Source organism: Salvia hispanica, chromosome 4, assembly GCF_023119035.1.
Source record: "Salvia hispanica cultivar TCC Black 2014 chromosome 4, UniMelb_Shisp_WGS_1.0, whole genome shotgun sequence".
NCBI classification, from domain to species: Eukaryota; Viridiplantae; Streptophyta; class Magnoliopsida; order Lamiales; family Lamiaceae; genus Salvia; species Salvia hispanica.
Window position 1 is genome coordinate 40,498,783 of NC_062968.1, and position 27,112 is coordinate 40,525,894.

Genomic DNA, 27,112 nt, shown 5'->3' on the forward strand with positions numbered 1-27,112 from the left:
CTTGAGTTGAGGGACAATTTTGTGAGCGATTGTGAGCGCTAATTCCACGCCACTTTTTCCTTCTGATTTTCTCCTTCGACTCTCCGTCAATCTCCTTCGTCCCTGTGAAAATTTACTATAAATTCCTCTTGTCAAAAGAATAAATTTGTCAACTAACTTTAATTTACTCTTTAATTGGCGCGGTTTGCGTTCTATTCTTCTTGTGTTTTCTGTTGGTGTGCTTGCCGCCCTCTTTTCTAAAGTTTCCATAACTTTCTTTTTTTTTTGGTTGCTGGGAAACTAGAATCAGATAAAAAAGAAATTATCATTTTGAATATCTCCACAAATAATTGAAATGACAAGAATTAGCCACCATGGGGAAAATTCAATTTTAGAGAAATTAGGAAGGAACAATGAATGATCAGGTAGTGAGCGTTAGAGCGCATAATAATCAGATTGAGAAAAATTGGGAGTGCATAAAAACAGAGCTATTGTCAAATAAAAGAAAAGGTTGTTAGAAAGAGGGGAACTATGAGAAAAATCCGAGGAGGTATTTCATGTCCAAGGTGTAGAGATGCCCATGGTTTACCATTCGGGTGGTTAACCGTAAAACCGTAGCCGGCGGTTATGGTTCTGAACCAAAACCGTGAGATTTAAATGAAATCGAAATCATCAATTTTGGAACCTTGTGCCGGTTCAGATTCCAAATTTTTGGAACCAAAACCGTGACTTAACCGCGAAAAACCGTGAAACTAAGCCGGAACCGCAAAAAACTGCCGAAAAACCGTTGGTTCAGAACCGAAATCGGCGATTTTGAAACCAGAACTGAAACCAAAACCAAAACCGCAAAACTTCCTCGTGGTTTGGCTCTGGTTCGACAATTTCTAAAACCGTAACCGGCGGTTGTGGAACCGTGAACATCTCTACCTGAGTGATTTGAATTTGAGAGAAGCATCATTCATTGAAGTATTGTGCATAGAAAAGGGAAATATTGATTCGATAAAGAATGATGGAGTATTGTGCTTTGTTGGGCTGGTAAGAGAATCGGATTTTGTCAAGAGAAGTTCGGGTGCAAAGTTGTGAGAGAAATTGCATAAAAACTGAAAGAGAACGAGAGATTTGATCATACTAAGAGGCGATCACACTGGGCACAAATTCATTATTTTGATAAGAAGAATTGATTGTGTATTTTCAGATGGATGATGAGGAGATTTAACAAGTAATAGTAAAATTGCCAATGGGAAAGAAAAGATGGAGAAGGAAGAAGATAGAGAAATAGAGAAATAAGAAGAAAAAAGTGACACTGGAATGAGAGCTCACAATCGCTCACACAATTCCATCCGCATATCATTTCTCATTCATATTTTATTATAAAATTAATATATATATATAAATAGAATTCACGTTACACTAACTTTTTCACCTAATTTTCCTATATTATTTTAAGCATATATGTAAGTTAAACGGTGTTATTTTAAAAAATGCATGCTAATAAAATAATGTAGTACTACTACAATAGAAGATTCCAAATAAACATCCAAAGTTCCATACTGAAACTTGGAGGGAAGAATTGTAATCAAAATTTTTGTCTAACTTTACATCCAACAGAATTTCGAAATCAAGACATATGTTCCCTCCAATCTTGCCAATAATAAAGAGGGAAACACAACACAAATTTCACACTCATAAAATTAATTGTTAATTATTAAATGTTTGACGGTCCTATTATAGACAACCATTCTTAAAATTCAACCTTTGTTTTGTTAACCTTGGAGAAATTAGAACCATAGATCAACTATTAAATTCAGTTTTTGATCAATTAATCTTCACAAACATCAAACTCAACCAACCCAATACTCTCAAAAACTAGTAGTTGTAATTTATAAGAAAAATTAAATTAGAATAAATTTCCAAGGGGCAAAACAGAGGGAAAAGTTGTACAACAAGAAGAACAAGATGTACAAGTCCGCTAAGCATAAACCGATCCACACGACAAAGCCATCAAGAGAAATGCCGCTTGCTCTTCCTCCCCAATTTTCCGCCTCCTATTCGTATTCGATCTCGGCCTCTGCAACGCTACGTCTCTACCAAAATCCAACAACTTATTCTTGAACGAATCCCCAATTTTCCCTGGGGTACTATCGCTACTGCTAGTGGTACAACTGTTGTTGCTGCTGCTGCTCTGATTGCTAACCACTTCATTTTTTTTGCCTTTCTCTTCCTTCGCAACTCCCATCAACGCCCTCCTCCTTTTCCTGCTGCGAATTCCACACGCGTTGCACAGTGACTGAAGCAAATCAACAAAAAAGGTTTCAATTCGAGATTCAAACAAAGGAATTGGTGAAACAGAGTTTGGTTTGGTGTGTACCTTGGGTCCAGCTGGACCGCCGCGCCATAGGGGGGTTTTGGAGGTGCCGCAATCGACACATGACTTGGCATTGGAGCCGTCGGATGAAACCCTATCTGGAGTAGGTGTTTGGCAACTCATTTCCTCACACTCTGATCCCTAAAAAAAACACGCAAAAATCAGTAATTGGAAACGCAATCGACGCATTCTGATCGCGCTCGTGATTTTTTACATAGGCGATCACTTATTTTATCACTCAGATCCATGATTAGTCGAAGATCTGAGACGAATTTGATGGATCAATAGGAGTCACTGAGATCGCACCTCGGTTACCGTCTACGCATCAGATCAGAACACGATCACTAGCTCCGATCGACGTGAAAAATCAATCTTCAGTGAAGTGAAATTTCATCGCAAAACTGACTGTAGCTTTCTCTCTCTACCTCTAAACGGAAATACACAGGAGTGAGGGAGGGGGGGGGGAATTGAGAGGTTGGGAGAGTGAGAATGAGGAGAAATTGGGCTGATGATTGAGAAGAGAACCGACAAGCAGAGACTGTAGTGTAGAGTGAGAATGTGATTGGGGGCGATTGAGAATAACATTATATGTTTGAGGATTTATATATAATTATATGAAAACCCTAAGGCGCGCGCGGCATTGCGAAATTACTGAAAGGGGCTTGGTTTCCAAACGTTTTCACTCACCACAAAAGGCGCCATTGGAAATCAATTTCTTGATTTTCGCGAAGGGTGGTTTCGGAAATTTGTTGGGGATATTTTTGTGTTTGCCGCCATAACAAATAAAATGTTTTTGTAGTTCTCTTTCCGTCTCCCAGAATTCGTCACCATTTGATCCGGCACGGATTTTTTAAAATGTAATAAAATTTTATATATTAGTTTTAAAATAAAATGTGAAGGGAATGAGTTAGTGGAATGTAGGATTCACTACCAAAACTAGTAAAAGAATGAAATGTGACAAATTTTTAGGGACGGACGAAAAAAGAAAAAAATGGCAAATTTTCAGGGGACGGAGTGAGTAGTAATATTAATTCTTCCATCCCCTAAATTGGAGACTCGTTCATTTTTGTCCGTCCTCTATAAATGAAAAAAATTATTTTAGAAAAAAGTGAAATATAATTTTGCATTAAACCTTGTGATGTTTCAAAACTTCCTAATTTTTTGGGACGGATAAGTTATTTTTTTACTGATTTTTTAAGTGAACCTGTGCTGGTTGATGGTCGGTTCTTATTCACCACAATTTTTCTACTTCGAATCATAATCCAAATAAAAAACTATGATCTGATTTTCCGACCATTTACTATAAATTTAAATCCATTACAATAATTCTACTTCAATTATTTAATACAAACTCAAGCCCAAAAAAAACTACTTTCATCCAGAAAAATAGTCATAATTTTCTCATTAAAGGTCGTCCCACCAAAATTATTCTATATCTATTTATGGTAAGTTTTTTCTATCTGATGAAGTAAGCTTCCTTTCGCTAACCATTCGATAAATTTTTTTTCTCTATATCCATTTTACTCTATCAATTTGTATTGGAACCGGTATCATCCGAGCACTATTTTTGTTGAACAAAATGAGGTACTACTATTATTTATTCACTGTTCTTTTCGTACTTTTGAATTATATACTCTATTCGTCACATAAAAATAGTCTTCTTTTGCATTTTGGGCATTCCCACAAAAATAGTTATCTTTCATTTTTAGCATGTTTTTCTCTTATGAGATGGGTCCCATTTTCTCTTAACAATACTCCAATCATTTTTTCTTTATCTCACTTTTACTTTATCATTTTTGTATTAAAACTCATGTCATCTGCAAAATTTTTATTTATTTTGTGAGACGGAAGGAATATACCTCCATACATATTTAATTTATTAGTCTTTATTAAATAAAAAGTTGCACAATTTGCAAAGTAAAATGCATTAGATATATCTGCACACATATAAAATGCGAGTTTTGGCCTTCTTTTAAAATATTTATAAAATATTTATAAGTTTTATCCTTATTCTATAATATTTATAAGTTATGGGATCAATTTAAACATTTATGGAATAACTAATCACTATATTATATTTATGTATTTTTATTTTACATTGTCAGTTACTTTGACAATTATTTTGATGATTATTAGTCTCACTCAATTTAGGAGTTACTTTGTTGACTCACAATATTCAAATCAGTGATTGGACAAAATATAATTGTTCCTTATTATTTTGTAACCGCCACATTAATGATTCATTTTCAATACTTTATATATCTATAAATATGTATCATTTGCAAGATTTTATTTCACTTCTTCATCACCTCCCCTCACTTCATCACAAATTTGCGGCAAAAGTAAAAATTTGTTCACATCATGAAATTCACATTCCTTAACGATCTACATCCTAACAATACTTCGTCAGTGATTCGAGTGTGGTGCATGCATGTTTATGTTTATTAAACGTGGTTAAACCAATGTAATCTTTTTGTAATGTGTGTACCACGATTGGATGGTATGTGTGTCGATGCTTAGCTTATTACTACTAATTTTTAGTTATTTATCTAAAACTAAAATCATTCATTGTTTCTTTTTCCATGCAAGGAACAAGGATTCAAGGCACGGTTCCAAGGAATTTACTTAATACTTTCAACTTTTTGTCTATAAATATGTATCATTTGGTAGCTTATAATTCATTCCTCATTGTCAGGTCCCATTGCATCACAGATTCTTTGCAAAAAGAAGAATTTTTCTCGATATGGTTATACTCTTTACCTATAGTAGTACATTTATTTGAGATTAATTTGTTTCAACGATGTTAGTTCATATTTCAGTTTTTTCTTAACGTTAGATTATTTTATTTTTATTCGTTTTGTTTTTAATTTTTCAGTCAATACTATAATAGTTCTTTTTTTGCAAGTAGATAAATCACATAGCTCTGACTATCTATAATATTTGAAGCTACAACATTACACATTTGTCACAAACTTCGTCACTCCATATTTTCATGCAAAGAAAACACCTAAAGCAACGAAATGACGAAAGGAGACAAAGAAGACGAAGATCATTAACTATCACATTTGTTTTTGTGCATATGCATAAATTATTAATTTGGAGATTAAGGAGGAAAATAAGGCTGAGGATGAGTCATGAGGATATTGGAGTTTGTGTTTTATTATTTATTTTCTTTTCTTTATTTGCTATTCTTATTATTGTACAATTAAGATTGTTCACATATAAGTTTTTTCATGTCTTACAAACTATTGTTTTATTGTTCTAATTTATATATATATTTGTGTGTGTGTTTTATTTGTTATGTACATCATTTTATCTTTTTATGACGATGTTATTACCCTCATTATACTTTTTAGTTGCATATTTAATATTTTACATCATTTTAACATATTATTCTATATAGTACTATCTTTTTTTTTGGACCTTATGTAATGATGTTATTTTTAATTTATTTAATTTATTCAAAATATCTAATTAATAGAACAAAAATATTATGTGTCGCGCATAGCGCGTGGGCTAACACTAGTTACAATAACATTCAAACTTAAATTAAATTACGCTTAAAATACCACAATTAATGAAATGAGAATATTCATCTAAATGAGACGGTGTATTAAATGAAAATAAATTTCTGGCACCCAATCCCATATTTCCCAAAATCTAATACCTAATACCCGATTTAAAAATAATTTACGGTACCCAGATATCCGACTCGGGTAACCAGTCCCGATTGTGGATTTTTATTTTATTTATTTTATTATATTTTAAAGAAAATTAACTTTTCCATTCGTTCCATAATGGTGGATGCGTTTTTTTTCGACACGTGATTTAAGAAAAATATTGTTAGGTGGATTTAGTAATGGAAGATTAAAGTAGAAATAAAAAAAGGTAGCGAGATAAAAAGATAATAAAGTAAGAGAGAGTAAAGTAAATGAGAATAAATGTGTTGACTTTTACTAAAAAGAAAAATGACTCCATTATTATGAAACGTACCGAAATGACAAAATGACTCCACTACTATGCAATATAAGGAGTACAAACTTTTAGTAATACAAACTTGTAGTTCGTATTTGATACAAACTTGAAGTAGTTCGAGTTTATGATAAAAACAAACTACTCCTATAACAAATTTTTAGAAATAAAAAAAAAATCATAACATTCATTATTCATCCATGGTAAACATCACACAATTCGTACATTAACCCTAACTGTTGGTAAACATCACAATTCATACATTAACTCTTAACTCTAAATGTGACTTAACCGTGAAAGATTTTGGAAGTGCATTTAAATTTTTAAATAATAAAAATACATAATATATTAAATTAAAAAGAAATAAATAAAAAAATCGAGTAATTTGAATAACCCGATTGGGTATCGGTAATCCAAAAATCCAATACGACGTGACTGATCCCGAAATCCAAAAAAATCAGAGATAGTCCATTTCGACAATCACAGCAGTTCCACTCCACATGTTTTCCATTTTCCACAAGGGAATGACATCGACATTAAAATAATGCATCCAGTCAAAGTAAACTGACCAATCAATATTAGAAAATCAATGCAATATATAAACGCTGGAAAATAACTTGGTTTCATATCACATTTATTGTACACTGAAAACACTCCAGTATTTTCAAACCCCCTTTTTCTTCAATTCTTCACTGCGAATTCTTAAGCCTAACGAATAAAAGATTACCCTTTTGCTGCCTATCGATACTTCCCTGAACTTAAATCATCCAGTTATTGGGGAATTCTACAGTTTTTGGACTCGTGGAGTGATCTGCTGACTGCAGATGGAGGGTAACAGTGTGCCGGGTGGACTCGTTGGGTCGGAGATTCATGGCTTCCGAACCTTGGAAGGTTCAAATTAGCTAATCTGTGCATGCCCACGTTGTGTTTGTGTGAATTCCAATTGTTGATAGCTAAATTTTTGGAACATTTTGGGAGGTGTTTGAGCCATGTTAGTCAACATTTAGGTTTAGGGTTTCTGTAGCTTCACTTATCTTTAATCTTGAAATTTTAGGGGGAGCGGGTTTCTTATTGCTGGTTAGTTGTTATAGCCTATTTTAGGTCTTATTTGGACCTTAGTCTACTTTCTAGTGGCAAAGGTAGTGGTTCTCTAATGAGAGTTGCTGATTGTGTAGTTCTTTTCCTAGCTTGGGAATGAAGTTAAAGGAATTTATAAGTGGTGGTGATTAATTTTGTATATTGTGATGTGTTTGGAGAGTGTAAAATGGAGTATATATGTACTGTTTTTGATTGTTTATCTGCTTTTATTGGAGGAGTGGTTTGATGATTGGTTGTCCAAAATAAAAGAGTAACTTCAATCTTGCATGTTTATTTGAGTAGTTGTTGCTTGTATTAGTAGATTGACTTGAAGCTGATTTAGTGCTTGCGTATGTTGAATACGTTGAACAACTGTAACATTGGACTTTGATAAATGGACAGATTTGGATTTCAAGAATATCTCGGAGGAAGCCACATCAAGATGGCTCCGACCGAATGAGATTCATGCTATCCTCAGCAACCACAAGTATTTTACCGTTTACGTCAAACCCATGAATTTGCCAACAAGTAATACTTTCTCATGTTTATGTGTTTAGTTAACATACGTAATTGCTTGAACCATTTCTCCACACATCAATTATGGATGGAGATTGATATCAGGTTGACTAACTTGATGAAGTTGTGGTGAAATAGGTGGCACAATTGTGTTGTTTGATCGCAAGATGCTTCGGAATTTTCGGAAAGATGGCCATAATTGGAAAAAGAAGAAGGATGGAAAAACAGTTAAAGAAGCTCATGAACACTTGAAAGTGCGGTTTTCTTTTATTTTTGTATCAGAGACAGTTACATACTATCTTCGTCCCATCTCCCATGTTACTTGAGTCTTTTCTTTTAGGTACGAGATTAAGAAAAGGTGTCAAATGGTTAAGTTGAGAGGGAATAAAGTAGGAGAGAGAAGAGAGTTCAAAGTAAGAGAGTTTAAATGTGTTGTTTTTTTCCATAGAGGGAAATGACACATGTAGCGTGGGACAACGCGAAATGGAATACAACTCGAGTAACTGGGACGAAGGGAGTATAGTTTATTGTGGGTATTGTACTTTACTGTGCTCCTAATGCATTTATTCTTGATTAGCTTGTTTTAGAAACAGGTCTCTTTGTTATGTATCAAGAAACATTAAAATTTTATTTCTTTATTTTGCATGAAGAGGAACTACTTGATACTTAGAATTTCTGATTTATTAGGTTCTCTACTGACATGCCAGCATTGTTTTGGTTGTCATGAAGGTTGGCAATGAGGAAAGAATACATGTATACTATGCACATGGAGAAAACAATACTACTTTTGTTCGCAGATGTTACTGGCTGCTCGACAAGTATGTATTTATTGAACTCTGCTGGAGTTTAGACAGTTACTGGGATATGTAAAATTTTGTATTAAGTTAAAAAGTAAGTTTCCCATAACTCCTGCATCTGTTTCAGGTCACTGGAAAATATTGTCCTTGTGCATTATCGTGAGACTCAAGAGGTTTGTCGTCCCTCATTTTAACAATTATTGGCACTTAAATGCAACTTAGCGTTTATTGTCCTTTGATATAGTTGCAGAACTCCCTAGCCACACCTGTAAACTCGCCATTAACTACTTGGACTTTGCCAGAAGGATCCGAGCCTGCAATAGACTCGATGTATTATGATGGAAGCATGCCAGTTTTAGGTAATTTCAAATTTGTTGTGATACTCCCTTTAACCAGGTCATTTCTTTTGGAAACAGATGTATTCTTTTTTAGAAAAACAGAGGCTTCGGCTAGTCACAACTGATGATTGAAACTTTTGTCTAGCAAAGTAGCAATTCCTTTGAATTTCCTTTATTGTATAAAGATAGTCATATGTTTCATATTATTTGTTAGTTATACACTTTGAATCTGAAGGATTTGAGGTGAACTATGACTAATGTTCGATTCATCTCTTCGGATATTTCAGTGCGCAATGACAGTGTGGTGATTAAAACACATGAACAGCGACTTTATGAGATCAATACACTTGACTGGGATGAGCTTGTGGTGCCAATTGATCCCAACAATCACAGTTCACCACAAGAAGGTATTATCCCCATATGCTTATTTTCTTGACAAATTGCTCAATTTAACTGTTTGTGCATTCAATTTTTTTAATCTCTTTTTGCAGCTGCAAATACTGCAGGGTTTGAGTTGCCAAATCAATGTCACATGAACAACTATAAAATTAGTGTAAGTGGATCAATGATGTTTGATAAATTTGAAGACTGTGCCACTTATTCTTTGCTTTTGTTGATTAAGAATTACTAGTAAGCATTTTGATTGCAGACCGATGCACAATCAACTAATAAGGTATCACCAGAAAGCTCATACAGCAGTTTCTCCGGACAGGTTGCTTGCGCAGTCAATTACAACATTCCCAACAATTCATCCTACCAGAGAGTGGACCATGACACGACTTTTAGTTCGGATACTAATATTTCCGGACTGGTGACTTTAGATGGAGTTGGTAATGGCATGCATTTGGTGGGCCCAGATGGTTACCAATCACAGGATGGTTTCGGAACAACACATGTGATTGCAGGATCCCCGGAATCAGTTGATAATCATTCATTGGAACCCTCACTTTTGAATCCGCATAAATCCTACTTGTATAACATGAAGGATAATAATCGCTACTCTCCATTGGGGCAAATATTCACTGTAACTGATATCTCACCGTCATGGGCTATTTCGACCGAGGAGACAAAGGTCATTTCCACTATCACTCTGTCATTGTTTTTCTTACTATGGGTTTCTTCTCTTGGTATACGTCCAATAGTGAAAATATTAAGGTTCTTTGTGGTTTGCCAGTTGCATCCTACTCTTTGACTCTTATGAGAATGAATAAAGAATTCATGGATGAATGATATGTCAGGGAAAATGGTATAGTTATTGTCTTTATATATCTTCAATTGTTAGAATTGAGGAAAATGTTCAAATTAAAAAAAAAATTCTATAGATTACTGTAAATTAGCTGCTCGAATATCAGCAGATTGGATGCAAGCATATAAGCTTACTCAATTTATAGTGAAAACAAAACTGGAGAGTGTTCTTGTTTGAATTTACCTGTTACTACTACTGATTTGTCAACTAGTATTTCTGCAGAAATAGATTGTTGACTCAATGGTTTCTATGCAGATCTTGGTAGTCGGGTTTTTCAGTGACGGACACCAACAGTATGAAGATTCCAAGTTGTGCCTCGCCTGTGGAGATTCTGTTGTTCCAGTAGAAGTTGTACAAGCAGGAGTATACCGATGTTTAATTTCATCTCAAGCTCCTGGACTGGTGAATCTATTCATCACTTTTGATGGGTGTAAACCTGTCAGTCAAGTCCTTACTTTTGAATTCCGTGCTCCTATACAACCCAAAGGATTCATTTCAGCTGAAAATACTGACAACTGGGAGGAATTTCAGCTCCAGTTGAGACTTTCTCGTCTTCTGTTTTCGTCATCCAAGGACTTGAGTATTTATTCGTCTAAACCCTCCCAAAATGCTTTAAAGGAAGCCAAAGTTTTCGCGAAAAAAACATCCGCTGTTTCTCAGGAATGGGGGAAATTATGCAAAATGATTGAAGATGCGAAGATGTCTTTTCCCCAGGCAAAAGAAAGGCTATTTGAATTGACGTTGGAAAATAGGCTTCATGAATGGTTGCTAGAAAAAGTGGCTACGGGGTATAAAATTACTGATCGAGACGAACAAGGTCAAGGTGTTATTCATTTGTGTGCCGTTCTTGGGTATACGTGGGCAGTTCACCTATATTCTAAGTCTAGCTTATCGTTGGATTATCGAGACAAATATGGATGGACGGCTCTGCATTGGGCTGCGTATTATGGAAGGTACGGTCTCGGACTCTTGATTTGTCACCAATTAGCAATGTTAAAATATTTTATCGAGGTCTCTTATGCTTATAAGTTTGCTGTGTCTAATTCCCGCCTCACATTATTATCTCAGCAACTTGGTTTTTTGCTAAAACCTGATTATCCGAATGTATGGTGCATCCACTCAATCAGGGTTCATCAGTCCCGAGTTAGGATATATTCATATGTTATTAGGGTTTGTTAAACACAATTAGGATCTAATTCGGTCGGATGCACCCTGCATTCTAGGGTTTGTTAGCTAGCAAACCAGTTACATCAAATATTTCCATATAATCAAGTTTATATGTAAATTGCAGGGAGAAAATGGTGGCAGTCCTTTTATCTGTTGGGGCGAAGCCAAATTTAGTTACAGATCCAACCTCACAAAACCCTGGTGGATGCACCGCTGCTGATCTTGCTTCTTTGAGTGGTCATGAGGGTTTGGCAGCGTTTCTGGCCGAGAAGTCTTTGGTGGCCCAATTTAAGGATATGACCTTGGCTGGAAACGTTAGTGGCTCGTTGCAAATGACCACGAACGACATGGTGGACACTGGGAGTTTCACCGAGGAGGAAGTGTATCTGAAGGATGCCCTCACTGCTTATCGGACAGCAGCTGATGCAGCGGCACGTATCCAGGCTGCATTCAGAGATCATTCTTTCAAAGTGCAGACGCAAGCAGTTGAGGCATTGAGCCCAGAGATTGAAGCACGGAATATAGTTGCAGCAATGAGGATCCAGCATGCTTTCCGCAACTACGAAACACGCAAAAAGATCTCGGCAGCTGCTAGAATCCAGTACAGATTTCGTACTTGGAAGATCCGAAAAGATTTCCTTAACATGCGTCGTCAGGCCATTAGAATTCAGGTAACTCGAGCTATTTAGTTCTGCATCTCACCTACTAAAGATTGCTACATGTCAAAGAAATTTACAAAATTTTGTTTATGAAATTCACGAAAATAGTGTAATTTTGCATATATAGAAAATATTCCCCGTCCATGAATGGTATATAACGATTGATCGGCATCTATTGATACATTGGCTAATATAGTTATGACATGATTCTCATTCGAGTTCTTGTAATGCAGGCAAACTTCCGCGGTTTCCAAGTCAGGAGGCAATACCGTAAAATCTGTTGGTCGGTGGGTGTCATCGAGAAAGCAGTACTGCGATGGCGCCAGAAAAGGAAAGGGTTCCGCGGGCTTCAAGTCCAACCTGATGAAACTCCGCAAGATCAGAATGAAGAAATTGGTTCGGAAGAGGACTTCTTCAAGGCAAGCAGGAAGCAGGCTGAGGAGCGCGTCGAGAGATCTGTTGTCAAAGTGCAGGCAATGTTTCGTTCGAGACAAGCGCAGGAAGAATACAGAAGGATGAAACTAGAATGCAGCAGGGCTACGGTAGACTGATAAATTCCTCATTTTTCATCCTGTTTTTGTTCAATCTTCTCAAAGACCTAATAATAGTCATAAATGATGGTTTCTCTTTTGCAGCTGGACTCTGAAGAACTACTCCATCCTGATTCTGAAATGGGATGATAAAACATGGTAAAAATGTTCATCTTGACTCGATTCCTTCGTCGTACATTTGTAAATTCTGAACTTGAGTAGGCCCTCCCTCCTCTGTAAGTATGATTGTACAAGTTGTATGGAGTTGTGATCTTGATTCTCATGAATCTTGCTTGTTGATTGCCACTTATTTAGACATAAATGACTCATCTAGTGTTTTGCATATCTTATGTGTATAGTGTTGATGTCATTTGTACACAATGTATATCTTGTGTGTATAGTGTTGATGTCATTTGTACACAATGTATTCAAGGCATTGAAAATCCTTTCATAATATCTATATGTTGCAGTTTGTATGTGCATGTCTTTTTTTGGATACATAAGTTTAACCTAATCAATTTTAGTCTACCAATTTATGTCTTACTAGTGTGAATTCTTCAAAATCAAAAAAATAGAAAATGTAAAAACCACATCTATTCCAAAACTATATTGTTAATAAGAGAACAAACAACCAGTACTCATACTCACACTCACACTCACACTCACACTCACTTGATGTACTGAGACAGCCATCTAAAACCGTCGCCATATCCCATTCTACGCACAACGCTGCACATAAAAACCTCAAGCGGTCGAATGTTGCTGTCATCAAAGCTAACCCTACCTTTACCAGTGGTGTAGAGGCCTATGCGATAGCGCAGCTCATCCTCTGAGGCAGCATACGCTAGGTCAATCTTGTTCCCCAGGACAAGGAAGGGGGCTTTTGCCAGCGTCTCGTCTGATAAAAGGGCGTCGAGCTCCCTCTTCGACTCAGCGAACCGCTCCCTATCATTGGCATCGACTAGGTAGACCACAGCGTCAACCTTTGCATAGTAATCCTTCCAGACTCTTCGAGCAATCCGATGGCCGCCCAAGTCGAAAGCTTTGAATTTTATCTTCCCAATGCTCAGCTCCTCTGAAGTTGGATGTTGAGTTGGTTGGTGCTGCATCAGCCTCTGCAACAATCATTCAACATAATCGAATCACTAATTAAGACTAAACTTTATTAGAACAACTATTGTAGCTAGACATGCCCAAGGTTCCGTAACCACCGGCTACGGTTCGGAAAATTTCGAACTGGAACCGAACCTTGAGCGTATTTCGCGGTTACGATTCTGGTTCGAAAATCGCTGGTTTCGGTTCCGAACCGGCGGTATTCTGATGGATTTTCACAGTTCCGGTTCGATTTCACGGTTTTTCGGGTGGTTCTGAACTGAAACCATGAGATTTAAATGGAACAAACACCCCCACTTTTGGAACCGTGGGCAGGTTCAGGTTCCAAATCGAAACCTTGAAAAACACCCGAAACTATAAATCTTAGACATCTCTAGTAGTAGAAAAGACAAAACATGACCTCATCTTTCAACATGTAAAGCAACGTAGTTTTGCCGGAATTATCGAGACCCAAAAACAAAATCTTGGCCTCCTTTTGATGCAATCCCAACGATGCTAACACTCCATAAAACCAATCCAATAAAAACATCCTTATCTATTTATAATTTTTTGAAGAAATGAACTCTGAGATGTCAACAAACAAATTTTTGTGAGTATTATTTATAGACAACCCATACTGCTGATCATGATGACTTGGAACCTTGCTATAATTGGTTGAGGAGCGTCATCAGGCCCGCGAAATCGTTTCTATTATACAGTTCGAATTTTATGCAAAGTTTACAGTATTAAAAAAAAACAAAACACCAAATTCAATCTCTTTTAGCGGAGACATATTCAAATTAAGTCTATTAAAAAAAATTACCAAATTCAATCCTTTTTCAGGGGAGACAATTTCAACTTTTGTAATGAAAACCCCACAATTTGAACTCTCTTAACATCGCCATCACGACATAAAAGATTTTAGAGTTACTTTAAATATGGTTATTTGACTGCAAATATACAAACTTTCAATATTTTATTTTTATTTTCCCTATACTTTTATATTTGAATATTTCTAATATTTCTTCCGACTAACAACTTTGATCAAATTAAAGCTGATTTTAGCATATTTTTATGCACGTGATGAAAGGTGGAAAATCAATATGACATGTTATTAGCCGGTAAACACACAAACTTTTGGCATTTTCTTATTTTTTATCCCAAAAACTTTCTATTTTCTATATTTAATATTCAACATAGAAGAAGATGCCGATGTTAAACTAGTATGATTAGCAAAGGCTCACCATATATCATTAATGAGCAGTTTGAATTGCTATCAAACACTAGAATCAAACCAATTTCATCAAGAATCCTTAAATATAGATTAGAATCCCACAATCAAAACCAACCAAAAGTTATGGAAGCTCAATGAAATTACAATAAGTTAGTATCAAAGACGGCCGCAAAAGCATCCATTTTAGAGGTGGTCAAAGACAATCCCATCTCAATCCCTCCATTTCTCCCCATACAAAGAGTCACCGAGCCATCAAAATCCGTATGAATACATTCATACTTGATCGCCTTCCCCCATCCATAGTCCACCCCGCCATAACGATCAATCCTCGACGATCCCGCCACTGTCGTCACGCGCTTCCCCTTCAACTCCAAATAGCTATCGAATTTCGCCTCAAACCCCTCCAACACCCCTCCCCCGCCCGCAGCCTCACGCACCGCCGCCGCCACTGCTTCCGCTGCAGCCACAAACCCCTCCTCCCCTCTCAGCCTCCTGTGGCTCGATTTCGCCTGCAGGAATATTAAACAGTTGCCGAAGTAATTGTCTGGCAGCGGGGGATTCAGCCGCCGCCGACAGTCCATCGGAGAAGTCAGGTACTCGGGCTCATCGTCGTCGACAGCCTCAGTCTCGGACCTGGCTAGGCAGGTCCAGAGATGGGCGCAGGTGGCGACGAAAGTGGAGATGGGAGATGTTGATAGACACTTGAGTTTGTTGATTTGTTCAACGGTTAGGATGAATGTTGCCCGGACTTTATGCGTTGCTGATGGATGAAAAGTGGTGGGGGTGTTGGTTCTGATGGAATTCCAAGAGAATTTGGTTAGTTTGTCGGAATCTTGAACGGAATCTCGGTCGTAGAAAGGGAGAGAATCTAGGACGGGATCTCCGGATTTGTGGATGGACGCCCATGTGCGTAGGAAGGCGAAGAGACCAACAGCGTCGCAAATGGCGTGATGGTGTGTCAACCCAATGCATATTCCCTTCTTCTCAAACAGGCTCACCTGATTTTGTTCTTATAGATAATTAAGCAACTCATATAAAATTCACATAAAAGTAGTACTCCTTGTATCCCTAAAATTATCACTTATTTCCATTTCTGTCCATGCCCAAAATTTATCAATTTTCACTTTTACATTTTAAATACTAGACCTGCATTCCATTAACTTATTCTCATTCACATTTTATTATAAAACTAATATAAAAATAGAACTTATTACTACTTCTTTTAATCCATTTTCTATTACATTTCTTCAAATCTATGATGAGTCAAATGATGATAAATTATTAGGGACGAAGGAGTATAAAAAGTTTTATTAGTACTATTTCTTTATATTTAGACGTAACTAATTTTTTATTTATATAGAAAGACATAACACAATGTATTAAATTAAAATATGTATAATAATGTCTTTTTAATGTATTTCTTCTGGTCAAGAGATTTTAAAAAAATAATATTTTAAATAAAAAGAGAATAACGTGCTCCCTCCAGCCCATCTAAAATGTTTATCTTTTCTTTTTCTAGTTTGAACGTCCATTTTTATAATTGGAAATAAATCCCTTTCTCATTATTAAAAACATTCAATTACATTTTTCTCTCCCGTGCTACTAAAATGTATTGACATCTTAAGTGAGACGAATAAATAAAATATGAAAATAAATAAAATAGGAAAAAGAAAGATACAAGTACCATGGAATAAAATTTTTTTTATCAAAAAGGATAACCATGCAAAATAGATTAGAACTATTTGAAATGAAATATGGAGTAACTAGTTTGGGACTGACGAAATATAATTTATACTGCATACGATCCCACAAAAGTAGAGACTCTTTACGTTTCTGTCCGTCCCACAAAAATATGAGCATTTCTATTTATGGGAAATTGTTCCCAACCCATTCATACGTGTCAATTTATTTACAACTAATAGACCTAAGGCCCACCATTAATACTAATAGTAACGTGGTCTCGCTATCCACTAATACTATTTCAACTACATTTCTCATCCTCTCTCTAAATTTACCAATAACTATGTATCAATTCATGTTAGTCTCAAAAAATAGACAAGTTTTACTATTTTGGGGCATCCACCAAAACTAGACTATGTTTAAAAATGAAAAGTTTTAAACCAATACAAATCATACACATCATTTTAAATTAAATATGGACCCCACAATCCACTAATAATACTATCACCACATTTTTTTTCTATCTCTCTTACTTTATTAATTATGCATTAAAACTCGTATTATTTACCAATTTTGTTGGGCGGATGTTGTATAAAAATTGTGTTACCATCCTAATTTTGAACATCTTTTTTGGTCCACGAACTTTGTTAAAGTATCATTTTAGGTCCGTGAACCTTGAAAATATCATTTGAGGTCCATCAACTATGGGTTAATATCATTTGAAGTACTTTTTTACTATTTTCAAGTTTTTCTGGATGAAAATACCCTCAATATCTTTAAGGGTATATATTTTTAATAAACTTATCATAGGGGGTAATCAAATGCTAACTAATTCCCAATCCAGAACCCAGAACTTCAACATTATGTTGCAAATTTTTCAACATATAGATATAACTTTATCAATATAACATGTAAATTTAAATCTCAACACAAAGATATAATTTTATCAACACAAATCTATTGAGAAAGTTTTGTCTTTGTGCTATAATTTTAATACATAATATTGAGATAGTTCTGGGTTCTGGATTAGAAGGTTGGTTTTATTTTAACGCGACCCAATTATTATATACTCATATTTTTTTCATAAATATCTTTACTATATATTTTTGATGAATTTTCTAAATATAATTTGACCTTCAATATTATCACTTAATTTTGTGACATGCAAGAAAATATCCTTATTCAATTTTTTATTATTAAAGAAAAGTTCTTTATTCAACTTTCAATATTATCACTTAATTTTGTGACATGCAAGAAAATATCCTTATTCAATTTTTTATTATTAAAGAAAGTTATTTATTCAACCTTCAATATTATCACTTAATTTTGTGACATGCAAGAAAATATCCTTATTCAATTTTAAAATTCTTTAATATAAAAAATTGAAGAAGCAATTTTACTTGCATGTCACAAAATTAAGTGATAATATTGAATGTCAAATTATATTTAGAAAATTCGTCAAAAATATATTGTAAAGATATTTATAAAAAATATGGGTATATGATAAGTTTATTAAGAATATATACCATTTAAGGTATTGAAGGTATTTTCGTTCAGAAAAACTTAGAAATAGTAAAAAAATACTTCAAATGATATTAACCTGTAGTTGATGGACCTCAAATGATTTTTTCAAAGTTCACGAGCCTAAAATGATACTTTGGAAAAGTTTGTGGACCAAAAAAGATGTTCCCTCAAGAATTAAATATAAAAAAAAAGGAAAAAAGAAAATAGTGAAATAGTACTAGTGCGTCATGTCTGGTAAAAAGGAAAAAAGAAAATAGTGAAATAGTACTAGTACGTCATGTTTGGTAGGGGTGATAATTCATTTGGGGATAGAAATCCATGAACAATCTAGGGATGAAAATCCATAAAATCCTAGATGAGTTATCACCCCTGCCAAACATGGGCGTAGTATAATAATAAAAGTAATTGGGGGTAACCTGAATGGCGAGGGGCTTGAATTTGATGTGGGCGGAGGAGTAAACAGGCGGCGGCATCTGGGGAGCGAACTGGTGGAATTGATGCGCATCTTTGGAATGATTGGCGGTGAGGGAATCGAAGTCGGCGTCGGATATAGCGATCGTGAAGGGGAGCGAATCGGAGGAGTAATGTGAGACGGGCATTTCCGTAGAGGTGAGGGGGAAGATGATGTTGGATGCGAGCGGGAGGAAGTGTTGGAGAGCTTCGGAGAGGGAGTGTTTGAGATTCGGGACGATCGTTTCCAGGAAATGAGATTGGGAGCAGCGGAGGGCGTGGAAGTAGATGGTCTCGGTGGGTCGCCGGAGAAGCCATATGATGTCGAAATATACAAGCGGGAGCTTTTGCTCGCCGGCACACGGCGATACCGAGTAGACCTCTATGCTTTTGATGCCCATTCCACAGATATATGAGATTCCGTTTTCAACGCTCTCATTTGAATCCAACCATTGTTTCATTTGTTCAAGGCACCAAAAATCATTGTTTTTTTTTTTTTAAGGTGACTAATCTCCTCTCTCACTCCAACTATTGATTATTTTAATCTCTCATTTTATATGTTTGACCAAAATCAATCATTTTTCATCTAATTAAAAAAAAAAAATGTATGTCCACCATATAGTGGATTAACTTTCTGGGTAGGAAGGGAGTATAAAATTTCAGACTTAAAAATAAGCCAAATAACCAATACTTCGTCGGTTTTCATATTAATTGGCGATTTAAGCTTCTGCATTTCGTTCTTACTCCCTCCGTCCCACATAATTTTACACACTTTGACCCGACACGGATTTTAAGAAATATAATGGAAAGTAAGTTGAAATAGTTGGTAGGATGTGGGTCCTACTTTTAAAGTGTTAGTTTTATAATAAAAATGTGAGTATGAATGAAGTAGTGGAATATGAGGTCTACTATCAAAAATGGTAAAAATAAAATGAGTAAAATTATGTGGGACGACCCAAAATGAAATATTGGGTAAAATTATGTGGGACGAGGAAGTATTTGCTTACTCTTTGATAGTGGGTGGCAGGTAGAAGATCAAAATTGTGATCTTAATGTGCTACACACTATACACAAACGACGTCATTTTGTAATAGGACAAAAATGTGTAATGTCTTGCACTTTTAAAAGGTTGGTTATGAATTATGATGGAATACTGTCAATTAGTTAATTCTCATCAACATATCTATACTAAACATATGATCATAACACTCTCAATTTGCTAGAGAGAGAGAGAGAGGGGGAGAGAGAGAGAGAGAGAGAGAGAGAGGGGAGAGAGAGAGGGGGAGAGAGAGAGAGAGGGGGGAGAGAGAGAGGGGGAGAGAGAGAGGGGGAGAGAGAGAGAGGGGGAGAGAGAGAGAGGGGGAGAGAGAGAGGGGGAGAGAGAGAGAGAGGGGGAGAGAGAGAGGGAGGAGAGAGAGAGAGAGAGGGAGAGAGAGAGGGAGGGAGAGAGAGAGGGAGGGAGAGAGAGAGAGGGAGAGAGAGAGAGGAGGGAGAGAGAGAGAGGGAGAGGGATACCTAATTCAGAACTCTATACTTAAATCCTTGAAAACCTAAAATCTAGAAATAGAAACAAAAACAAGCACCTATCCATGGGGGCATGCTGTGCAGTGTATGATCGGGAACGTATATGCCTCTTGTATCGACTTCTGATGCATGCACATTGTATACTGCTACTCTCAGGGCTCTGGCAGCCGGGGGCTCGTATGGTATGGCGGGGATGACATGGTCGTCGAACTTTCCATATCCAAGGTTTTGTGGAGGAGAAATGTCCCACTTACAATGGTCACGAAACCACATAGCTCTGTAATAATCTGTGTTGCATTTTGAGAATCCCACTCCTGAAAGTTCAAAGATTCATCTAAGTTGGCATTGATATGTTGGAATTTATCGATAATGTCACAGCAAAAACTTGCATATTCAAGTCCACCGTGACGCTGCCCTTTTAAATTTCTATTCATTTATCACGAAATAGGAGTAGGAATCACCTTAAACATTATCATACTTGCTACAATGGTGAGGATGGTGAACATGACGTAGTATACAGGGGAAACGACGGCTGTGTTAAAGATGTCAAGTGCCTGCAAAGGTGTATGGATGTTAGAGAGCCCTGCAACATTCAGAAATGTTGCATATATCAATGATACTATATGACTACAAACAACCTTACAGTACTCTTTTAATTTTGAAAAATCAACAAATACTATCTTAAGTAATCCTAGAAAATGTGACTCAATCTTTTAAACAAACGAAGTGACGAATATTTTAAGTTCGAGCTAAAACATCAGTGTGGGGTCAATATTCAGGTTATAGTTTCAGTGTAACATATTACTCAGTGTGGAGTATAAAAATACCTTGTTGAGATATATCAGCTGAATGACACAGAAAACGACTACAAGAATAGTGAAAAACCATGTCTGGAAGTATACGAACTGGTTTGACCCTGAAAACGTAAGCTTCAAAGCAATTGCAACCGCTTTTACTGCCATAACCTACATAAAAGCATTAGCTTCAAAAGAACTGTAACTGACTGTAGGTGTGTTGGCCTAGTGGTAGAGTGGTTAAGCACACGAGTCCAAAGATCCCATGGCTGAGTCCACTATTGGCGCTGTCTTTAAATTTATTTTGCAATTTCAAAAAAAATATCAAGAGGAACTGACCGTTAAAGAACCCATGAGTGAACATATTCCAATGTACACGACCATATGCGTTTGTCCATAGTTTGGCGCAAAGACAAATTTTAAAGTGCAAACTAGAACCAAAACTATGATAGTGTAGACAATAAAACCTGTCATTCCCAAATACATACGAGGTCAGAATTAAATAAATATAGAATTTTTGTAACAATTAATGCAACTAAATACCTCACATACATATAGAAAAGAACTACACATAATCGTTAAGAGAAATTATGCATTTGAACTAACCAATCCTCAAGTCATAAAAAGGAACAAGATTTCTAGATAATCATGAATTGGAGTGATAATATATGTAATCCACATATCCCAAACACACCCATGTAGTATTTACTTCGAGCAGGTTAGACATATTTACCTGGCTCCAAGGCAAGATGCCATACTTGCTTGACTGATTCGATGTCCTTCTCAAAGGGTGCGTGCAAAACAATTGTAATAGAACCCACCAAGCATAAAATACAACCAACAATGCCAAACACATGGAGTTTTTCTTTCAATATAAAATGAGCCAACACCGCACTGCAAGAGAAATTTTATACTCAAAATGGGGCTTCGGTAAGACTGGCCTGTTCAAGCACAGAAATAAATACCTGAAAATGATACTTAAAGCTCCCAATGGGGTTACAAGGATAGCTGGAGCATATGCATAGGCACTGAAGTTTAAAGCCTCCCCTAAGACCACTGCATACATAATCACATACAATTGTTGCCCAAATTAGCATAAATAGTCTCTCCATTGGTAATTAATTCAAATGATAAGCTATGACAGGACATCAATGAGTGTACAAATATATCAAGTTTTACAAGAAATGAGGTTCCTGAGGTGGGAAAATGGGAAAAACTTATTCTGCTGATCACTACATACATGCTATCTGATTTATACACAAAGGAAGCGTTTGGTTTGAGTGATAAGGCATGATTGATAGCTCAGCACACACTCTAATCGTCTAATTAGGTGATTATTTTTAATCATCCTCCAATCCATACTGTATAATTCCAAAGATACACTCAAATTATTATTGGTTTTGTCTGTACTCACCTTTTTGCATTTTGTAGGATTATACAAAAGTAAAAAAGGACCCTGATTTTTTGCATAATAACCATTGTATCACAACCATCAATTAAAACACAAAACTAAATAATCCAAATAATTTAATCTTACTCTATCCTGTCAATCATATCTATCTCATCCACTAAATGAGAGCCTCTAAGTGTCTCTGTTCATCTTCTAATCCTACATTTCATCATAAACATATGTAAGGGGAATAGCACATTTGTTTCTGTCAAGTGTCTCACTGAATTAATGAAAATCCATAATGTTGCCTAAGTAATGTCTGCAAGCTGTGACACTAAACCCAAAAACATTTGCCAATATATTCATAGAATTTGACTTAGTGCCCAAAGAAAACACATTTGGAAAAGTATATTCTTCAATTATTTGCAGCAATAAACACAGTACCATGCAACTATTTATATCAAGAAACCATTTAAACGTTGTTATCAAATACAGTCTACGTCTCATCCATCACAAAGTGTCGAGAACAAAAGAGCCACAAGTTCAGTAGGTAATAGTATTATTTACTTGCAATCATCCCAGCCCACCACATAGGTTCCCCCAAATACGAATAGCCTCCATCACCTGCAAAAACACTACAGTTAATTAACAAATAGCAAGATATTCCACACATGAAATGTTTTTAACACCAATCCTATAACTACATTACCATACAATGTCCCTACAGTCTCTATCACATGGCCACACCCTTCCAACAACAAAATTCTACCAAATCATCCAAACATAACAGCTTGATCGGAACACCAAGAGCTTATAAGTTTGTTAAAGCAACTTATAAGTATGTTGTTTAGAAGCTTAACCTCTTTAGAAATGATTGACTAAATAAGTTCTTAAACAGTTCATAAGTTGTAAAAGAAACAAGCAATTTACAAAGTTAACTCTATCATGATTGATCATTTTTATCATGTAGACTTGTACTTTCATCTCTTATCATGTAGACCAGTTATATAAACATTTGAACAAATGGTAAGATATTGTAACACTACATCTTATAAGCTCTCTAAATACGCGTACATCCCCTTCATCTCACCCAACTATAAACGAATACGAAATATACAACAGAATTAAAGGATTCAAAACAAACTTGCTCTAGTTCCAGATGCCCCAGCCTTCTTTAAATACGCGTACATCCCCTTCATCTCACCCAACTATAAACGAATACGAAATATACAACAGAATTAAAGGATTCAAAACAAACTTGCTCTAGTTCCAGATGCCCCAGCCTTCTTTAGGCCTTTTTTCTTTATGATGAAGCTCGAACCAATAAAAATGCTCGAAGAGATTGCCAAAAGAAATCCGCGAACATTATCTGATACTCCCACCATTTCCTAGAGATGGAGAGGAAACTCAAACAAACTAACTGCAAATTGCAATCAACTCCTGCACAAACTAAACCGTAAATTCACGATCAAAATAAATCCAGAACACCTAAAAACTATCTAAAATCCGAAAATGTAATCGAAAATTTCCAGAACTACAAGTGTTAAAAATAAACTAAGATGCTAAGCTGGAGCATAAACAGGCCTTAAACCATAGAATTGAGCTTACAAAGCCTCATTTCATGGAATTCTAGATTCTAACCACCATAAACACTTGTTCCAAGTCGAATAAACTCATCTAAACTCAACAAAAATAGCATAAGCAAATAAAAAAGAGGGGGAAAACGCAAGCAAGTAAATGATTCAAAAACCAACCCTTCGAGCTCTGTTGTTATGCTGATGTCCAAATTTTAAGCAACGTGCGGAATCAAAATCAAGTTTCTAGACGGCTTTTCGGATTAAACCTGAGAAATGTTGATGATGATTCAACCTCTCCCTCTCTCTCTCTGAATCAACCCTCAGGAGAAAGAAAGCGGAAAATGGAAGAGAGAGGAGAGAATGGCCGTTACGATTTGCACATATGGCCCACTTAGATTCTTTAAGGGTAGGCCCGTCTTTTTACGTCCATCCTTGTTGGATTGAATCAGGTCAAATAAATAATTAATTTTGTTCATAAATTGATAAATTATTTATATTCGTTATTTATTCGCATGCCTTGCAAAGATTCCAAGGAATATGATTTATGAAGTATTAGAAATATAAAGGAAAATTTTTAAGATTCTGAGCTGTGTTACTTAATTAAATTCAAATAGCTAATTCACATAATAAATGAATTATCTAATAAATGAAATTATTAAAGTCACATTTTTTAGTTACATTTTTATTGACAAAATATAATAATTATTATTAATTTATAATCAATAAGTTCAGAATTACAATAAGATTTGCATAATAAGTTAATCGAGGGCTTAATAATAGTCACTATATTATTACAATTCGTAATTTTAATAATTACATTAAATTTTCTTCATAATTTATTAATTAATATATAATAATAAAAGTGTAATAACAAATATGATTACCACTACAGTTTTAGTGTTGTTGTTGTATTCATTGAATATAATTCATAGATTTAAATTTACATTAAGACTTTCTAAATGAGTTATTAATGTATAAAATTATAATAATAATTACTAGTATTGTATTTTATAGTATAACTTAATTAATTTTATCATAATTATCTTACCAAGTTAAAATTAATATCATAAGTAGTAATAATAATAAATAAATAAATTAAAACATTTCTTTTGGGCTCATAGATTGAAAATTATGTTTAGTGAGTTAAATAGAGATAAAATAAAATAAAAATAAAAATAGAATAAAGTAGAAGATATAAAAGAAATTTAAATATGAGAAAAATAAGGTAAAAGTGTTTTTCCAATTATAGTTATAATTACTTTTTATGTTTTTATAATTAAGTGTGATTTACGATTTTAAGATTGCATAAAAAATTTCTTAACTAGATTTTAAATTTATTGACAATATTAATATTGTAGTTGTTTAAAATAATTATATGCATACTCTATTAAATACTTAAATATATAAGCATTCTAATAATGAAAAAAAAGAAAAGTTAGAGAATCAGAATCCTAAAAAGTTATACTCCCTTCGTTCCATAATAGATGACACATTTGAGAAATTGTACGGAATTTTAGGAGATATTGTTTTGTGTATTGAGGGAAGAGAAAATAATATATTTATATTAATCTGAAAGAACTTTTTAAAAAAAATGAAATGTGACATCTTTTGTGGGACAAACTAAAATGAAAAATGTTAACATCTATTATGAGACAGAGGGAGTACTAATTTACTTGTTTTTCAAATTTTGCAACTATGTAATTAATAATTAATATATAGTAGAATTAACATCTATATGGGCCAATGGTTTGACAACTCACATATGAGCCTAAAGTGAAAAATGCCAAGGCATAATTGCTAACACGTTAGTGCTAATAATCTTTTATAATGGTGGCATATCTTCTCGTTATATTCTACTTCCTTTTTTCCTGAAAAATATAAACTATATCAAATTCCTTCTTTCCTGGAAAATATAAACTATATGAACTTTCTAATTTTAAATTAGTTAAACGATACATTATCCATAAACATCATTTTATTTACAACTAATATCATTACACTATATTACAAATGATGTGGAGCCCACTCTCCACTAATACCACCATATATATCTTTTTCTCTTAATTAACCAATTATACATTAAAACCGGCGTTATACCAAATGTTCATACTTTTTAGAGACGGAGAGAGTATCAAAAGTCAATGTAGGTAAAGTTGCAGAAAATAACTTGTGGTCTAAATTGTTGAAACTATATTCTCCATATGATTGATACTTCTTTCGTCCCACACAAGTATGCACGTTTGGTTAGGGACGAGTTTTAATACATACTACTCCCTCCGTTCCGCGGTAGTTGAGTCATTTTACCATTTCGGTATGTTCCATAGTAGTTGAGTCATTTCCTTTTATAGCAAAAGTCAACACATTTTTTCTTATCTCTTACTTTACTCTCTCATAATTTATTCTTTCTTCATCTCTCTACCTTTTTCACTTTTTACTTTATTCTTCCTTTATTTAACTCACTTAACACAATTTTTCTTAAATTCCGTGCCGAAAAAAAACGCTTCTACTACCGCGGAACGGAGGGAGTATTTGATAAAGTAAAAGATAGATAATAATAAGTAATTAAAGTATTGTTAGTGGACAATGTTTTCACCTCAAAGGGAGGAAATAGTTTCCAAAATTAGAAGATGCATACTCTTGTGGGACGGACCAAAAAATGAAAGAGTGCATACTCTTGTTGGACGGACGAAGTATATATTTGTATATATTACTCAAAATTGCCTAAAACAATTTTCTAATGTTAAGTTTACAATATTTTTGTTATTCATAAAAATCTAGAAAATTTTCTGTTTCTAAGATAACAATGAAATTAAAATATGAATAAAAAATAAAATTACTTTAAATGACAATAATTAAAAAAAAAAAACAAATCCTAATGGCATAGTTGGTGGCTGAAGCTAATAAGGAGTATTAATTCGAATTCAAAAGCTATTAATAATAATGGAGTTACAAATAATATGGAATGGAATGGATATTAGTTTTTTCTTTCAATTTTATTTTATGGAATGGATATTAATTGTTGTGTGCCAACCACCTGTATTGCTTAGAAGTTTCAAGGTCATAGAAGGAAAGAAAATTAATCAATAATTATGGTGTTGCAAACAATACGGAATGGAATGGATATTAGCTTTGTTTTTATTTTTATTTTATGGAATGGATATTAATTGTTGTGTGCCAACCACCTGCACATCGAATGCGAAA

The 27,112-nt window shown here is 34.8% G+C and overlaps 5 protein-coding genes across 11 annotated transcripts; 1 reads left to right on the forward strand and 4 right to left on the reverse strand.

Annotated features, from left to right (window-relative positions):
- Positions 1-1,833: 1,833 nt before the first annotated feature.
- On the reverse strand, positions 1,834-2,906 carry LOC125223249 (GATA transcription factor 15-like). 2 transcript variants are annotated; one of them, XM_048126307.1, is made up of 3 exons: positions 2,651-2,906; positions 2,348-2,478; positions 1,834-2,266 (listed from the first exon to the last, which is right to left on the reverse strand). In XM_048126307.1, the coding sequence occupies exons 2-3, from the start codon at positions 2,465-2,467 to the stop codon at positions 1,949-1,951; spliced, it is 438 nt and encodes a 145-aa protein (XP_047982264.1). In that variant the 5' UTR covers positions 2,468-2,478; positions 2,651-2,906; the 3' UTR covers positions 1,834-1,948. The 2 variants fall into 2 exon arrangements, with proteins under 2 accessions (XP_047982264.1, XP_047982263.1); XM_048126306.1 differs by having other exon boundaries at positions 2,348-2,485.
- A 4,054-nt stretch (positions 2,907-6,960) lies between these two features.
- Positions 6,961-13,128, forward strand: LOC125217930 (calmodulin-binding transcription activator 6-like). Of its 4 annotated transcripts, none has more exons than XM_048119506.1 (13): positions 6,961-7,207; positions 7,796-7,921; positions 8,048-8,163; positions 8,639-8,727; positions 8,834-8,879; positions 8,951-9,065; positions 9,332-9,451; positions 9,536-9,597; positions 9,694-10,116; positions 10,546-11,243; positions 11,582-12,128; positions 12,350-12,658; positions 12,752-13,128. In XM_048119506.1, exons 1-13 carry the CDS (start codon positions 7,141-7,143, stop codon positions 12,794-12,796), a joined length of 2,763 nt encoding a protein of 920 aa, XP_047975463.1. In that variant the 5' UTR covers positions 6,961-7,140; the 3' UTR covers positions 12,797-13,128. The 4 variants fall into 4 exon arrangements, with proteins under 4 accessions (XP_047975463.1, XP_047975465.1, XP_047975464.1 ...); XM_048119508.1 differs by having other exon boundaries at positions 9,757-10,116; XM_048119507.1 differs by having other exon boundaries at positions 8,957-9,065.
- A 90-nt stretch (positions 13,129-13,218) lies between these two features.
- On the reverse strand, positions 13,219-14,288 carry LOC125217933 (GTP-binding protein SAR1A-like). Its single transcript, XM_048119515.1, has 2 exons — positions 14,160-14,288; positions 13,219-13,761 (listed from the first exon to the last, which is right to left on the reverse strand). Exons 1-2 carry the CDS (start codon positions 14,286-14,288, stop codon positions 13,315-13,317), a joined length of 576 nt encoding a protein of 191 aa, XP_047975472.1. The 3' UTR covers positions 13,219-13,314.
- A 741-nt stretch (positions 14,289-15,029) lies between these two features.
- LOC125217931 (malonyl-coenzyme:anthocyanin 5-O-glucoside-6'''-O-malonyltransferase-like) lies at positions 15,030-19,089 on the reverse strand. Its single transcript, XM_048119511.1, has 2 exons — positions 18,593-19,089; positions 15,030-15,970 (listed from the first exon to the last, which is right to left on the reverse strand). Exons 1-2 carry the CDS (start codon positions 19,085-19,087, stop codon positions 15,113-15,115), a joined length of 1,353 nt encoding a protein of 450 aa, XP_047975468.1. The 5' UTR covers positions 19,088-19,089; the 3' UTR covers positions 15,030-15,112.
- Positions 19,090-20,069: 980 nt separating this feature from the next.
- On the reverse strand, positions 20,070-24,244 carry LOC125217932 (probable magnesium transporter NIPA2). Of its 3 annotated transcripts, none has more exons than XM_048119513.1 (9): positions 24,089-24,244; positions 23,593-23,774; positions 22,902-22,958; positions 21,910-22,000; positions 21,678-21,838; positions 21,284-21,411; positions 20,978-21,115; positions 20,612-20,704; positions 20,070-20,464 (listed from the first exon to the last, which is right to left on the reverse strand). In XM_048119513.1, exons 2-9 carry the CDS (start codon positions 23,717-23,719, stop codon positions 20,303-20,305), a joined length of 957 nt encoding a protein of 318 aa, XP_047975470.1. In that variant the 5' UTR covers positions 23,720-23,774; positions 24,089-24,244; the 3' UTR covers positions 20,070-20,302. The 3 variants fall into 3 exon arrangements, with proteins under 3 accessions (XP_047975470.1, XP_047975469.1, XP_047975471.1); XM_048119512.1 differs by having other exon boundaries at positions 23,593-23,783; XM_048119514.1 differs by lacking the exon at positions 24,089-24,244 and having other exon boundaries at positions 23,479-23,707.
- Between the last annotated feature and the right edge of the window lie 2,868 nt (positions 24,245-27,112).

Coding starts and splice junctions, on each gene's coding strand:
- LOC125217932 (XM_048119513.1), bottom strand. CDS start 23,719: ATGGTGGGAGTATCAGATAATGTTCGCGGATTTCTTTTGGCAATCTCT. Junction 22,959..23,592: donor GGCATCTGGAACTAGAGCAA/GTTTGTTTTGAA, acceptor GTGTTTTTGCAG/GTGATGGAGGCTATTCGTAT. Junction 20,705..20,977: donor AGCTGATATATCTCAACAAG/GTATTTTTATAC, acceptor ACACCTTTGCAG/GCACTTGACATCTTTAACAC.
- LOC125217930 (XM_048119506.1), top strand. CDS start 7,141: ATGGAGGGTAACAGTGTGCCGGGTGGACTCGTTGGGTCGGAGATTCAT. Junction 7,922..8,047: donor ACCCATGAATTTGCCAACAA/GTAATACTTTCT, acceptor GTGGTGAAATAG/GTGGCACAATTGTGTTGTTT. Junction 11,244..11,581: donor TGGGCTGCGTATTATGGAAG/GTACGGTCTCGG, acceptor TGTAAATTGCAG/GGAGAAAATGGTGGCAGTCC.
- LOC125217933 (XM_048119515.1), bottom strand. CDS start 14,288: ATGTTTTTATTGGATTGGTTTTATGGAGTGTTAGCATCGTTGGGATTG. Junction 13,762..14,159: donor TTTACATGTTGAAAGATGAG/GTCATGTTTTGT, acceptor TGATTGTTGCAG/AGGCTGATGCAGCACCAACC.
- LOC125217931 (XM_048119511.1), bottom strand. CDS start 19,087: ATGAAACAATGGTTGGATTCAAATGAGAGCGTTGAAAACGGAATCTCA. Junction 15,971..18,592: donor TCAAGCCCCTCGCCATTCAG/GTTACCCCCAAT, acceptor GAACAAAATCAG/GTGAGCCTGTTTGAGAAGAA.
- LOC125223249 (XM_048126307.1), bottom strand. CDS start 2,467: ATGAGTTGCCAAACACCTACTCCAGATAGGGTTTCATCCGACGGCTCC. Junction 2,267..2,347: donor GCGGTCCAGCTGGACCCAAG/GTACACACCAAA, acceptor GATTTGCTTCAG/TCACTGTGCAACGCGTGTGG.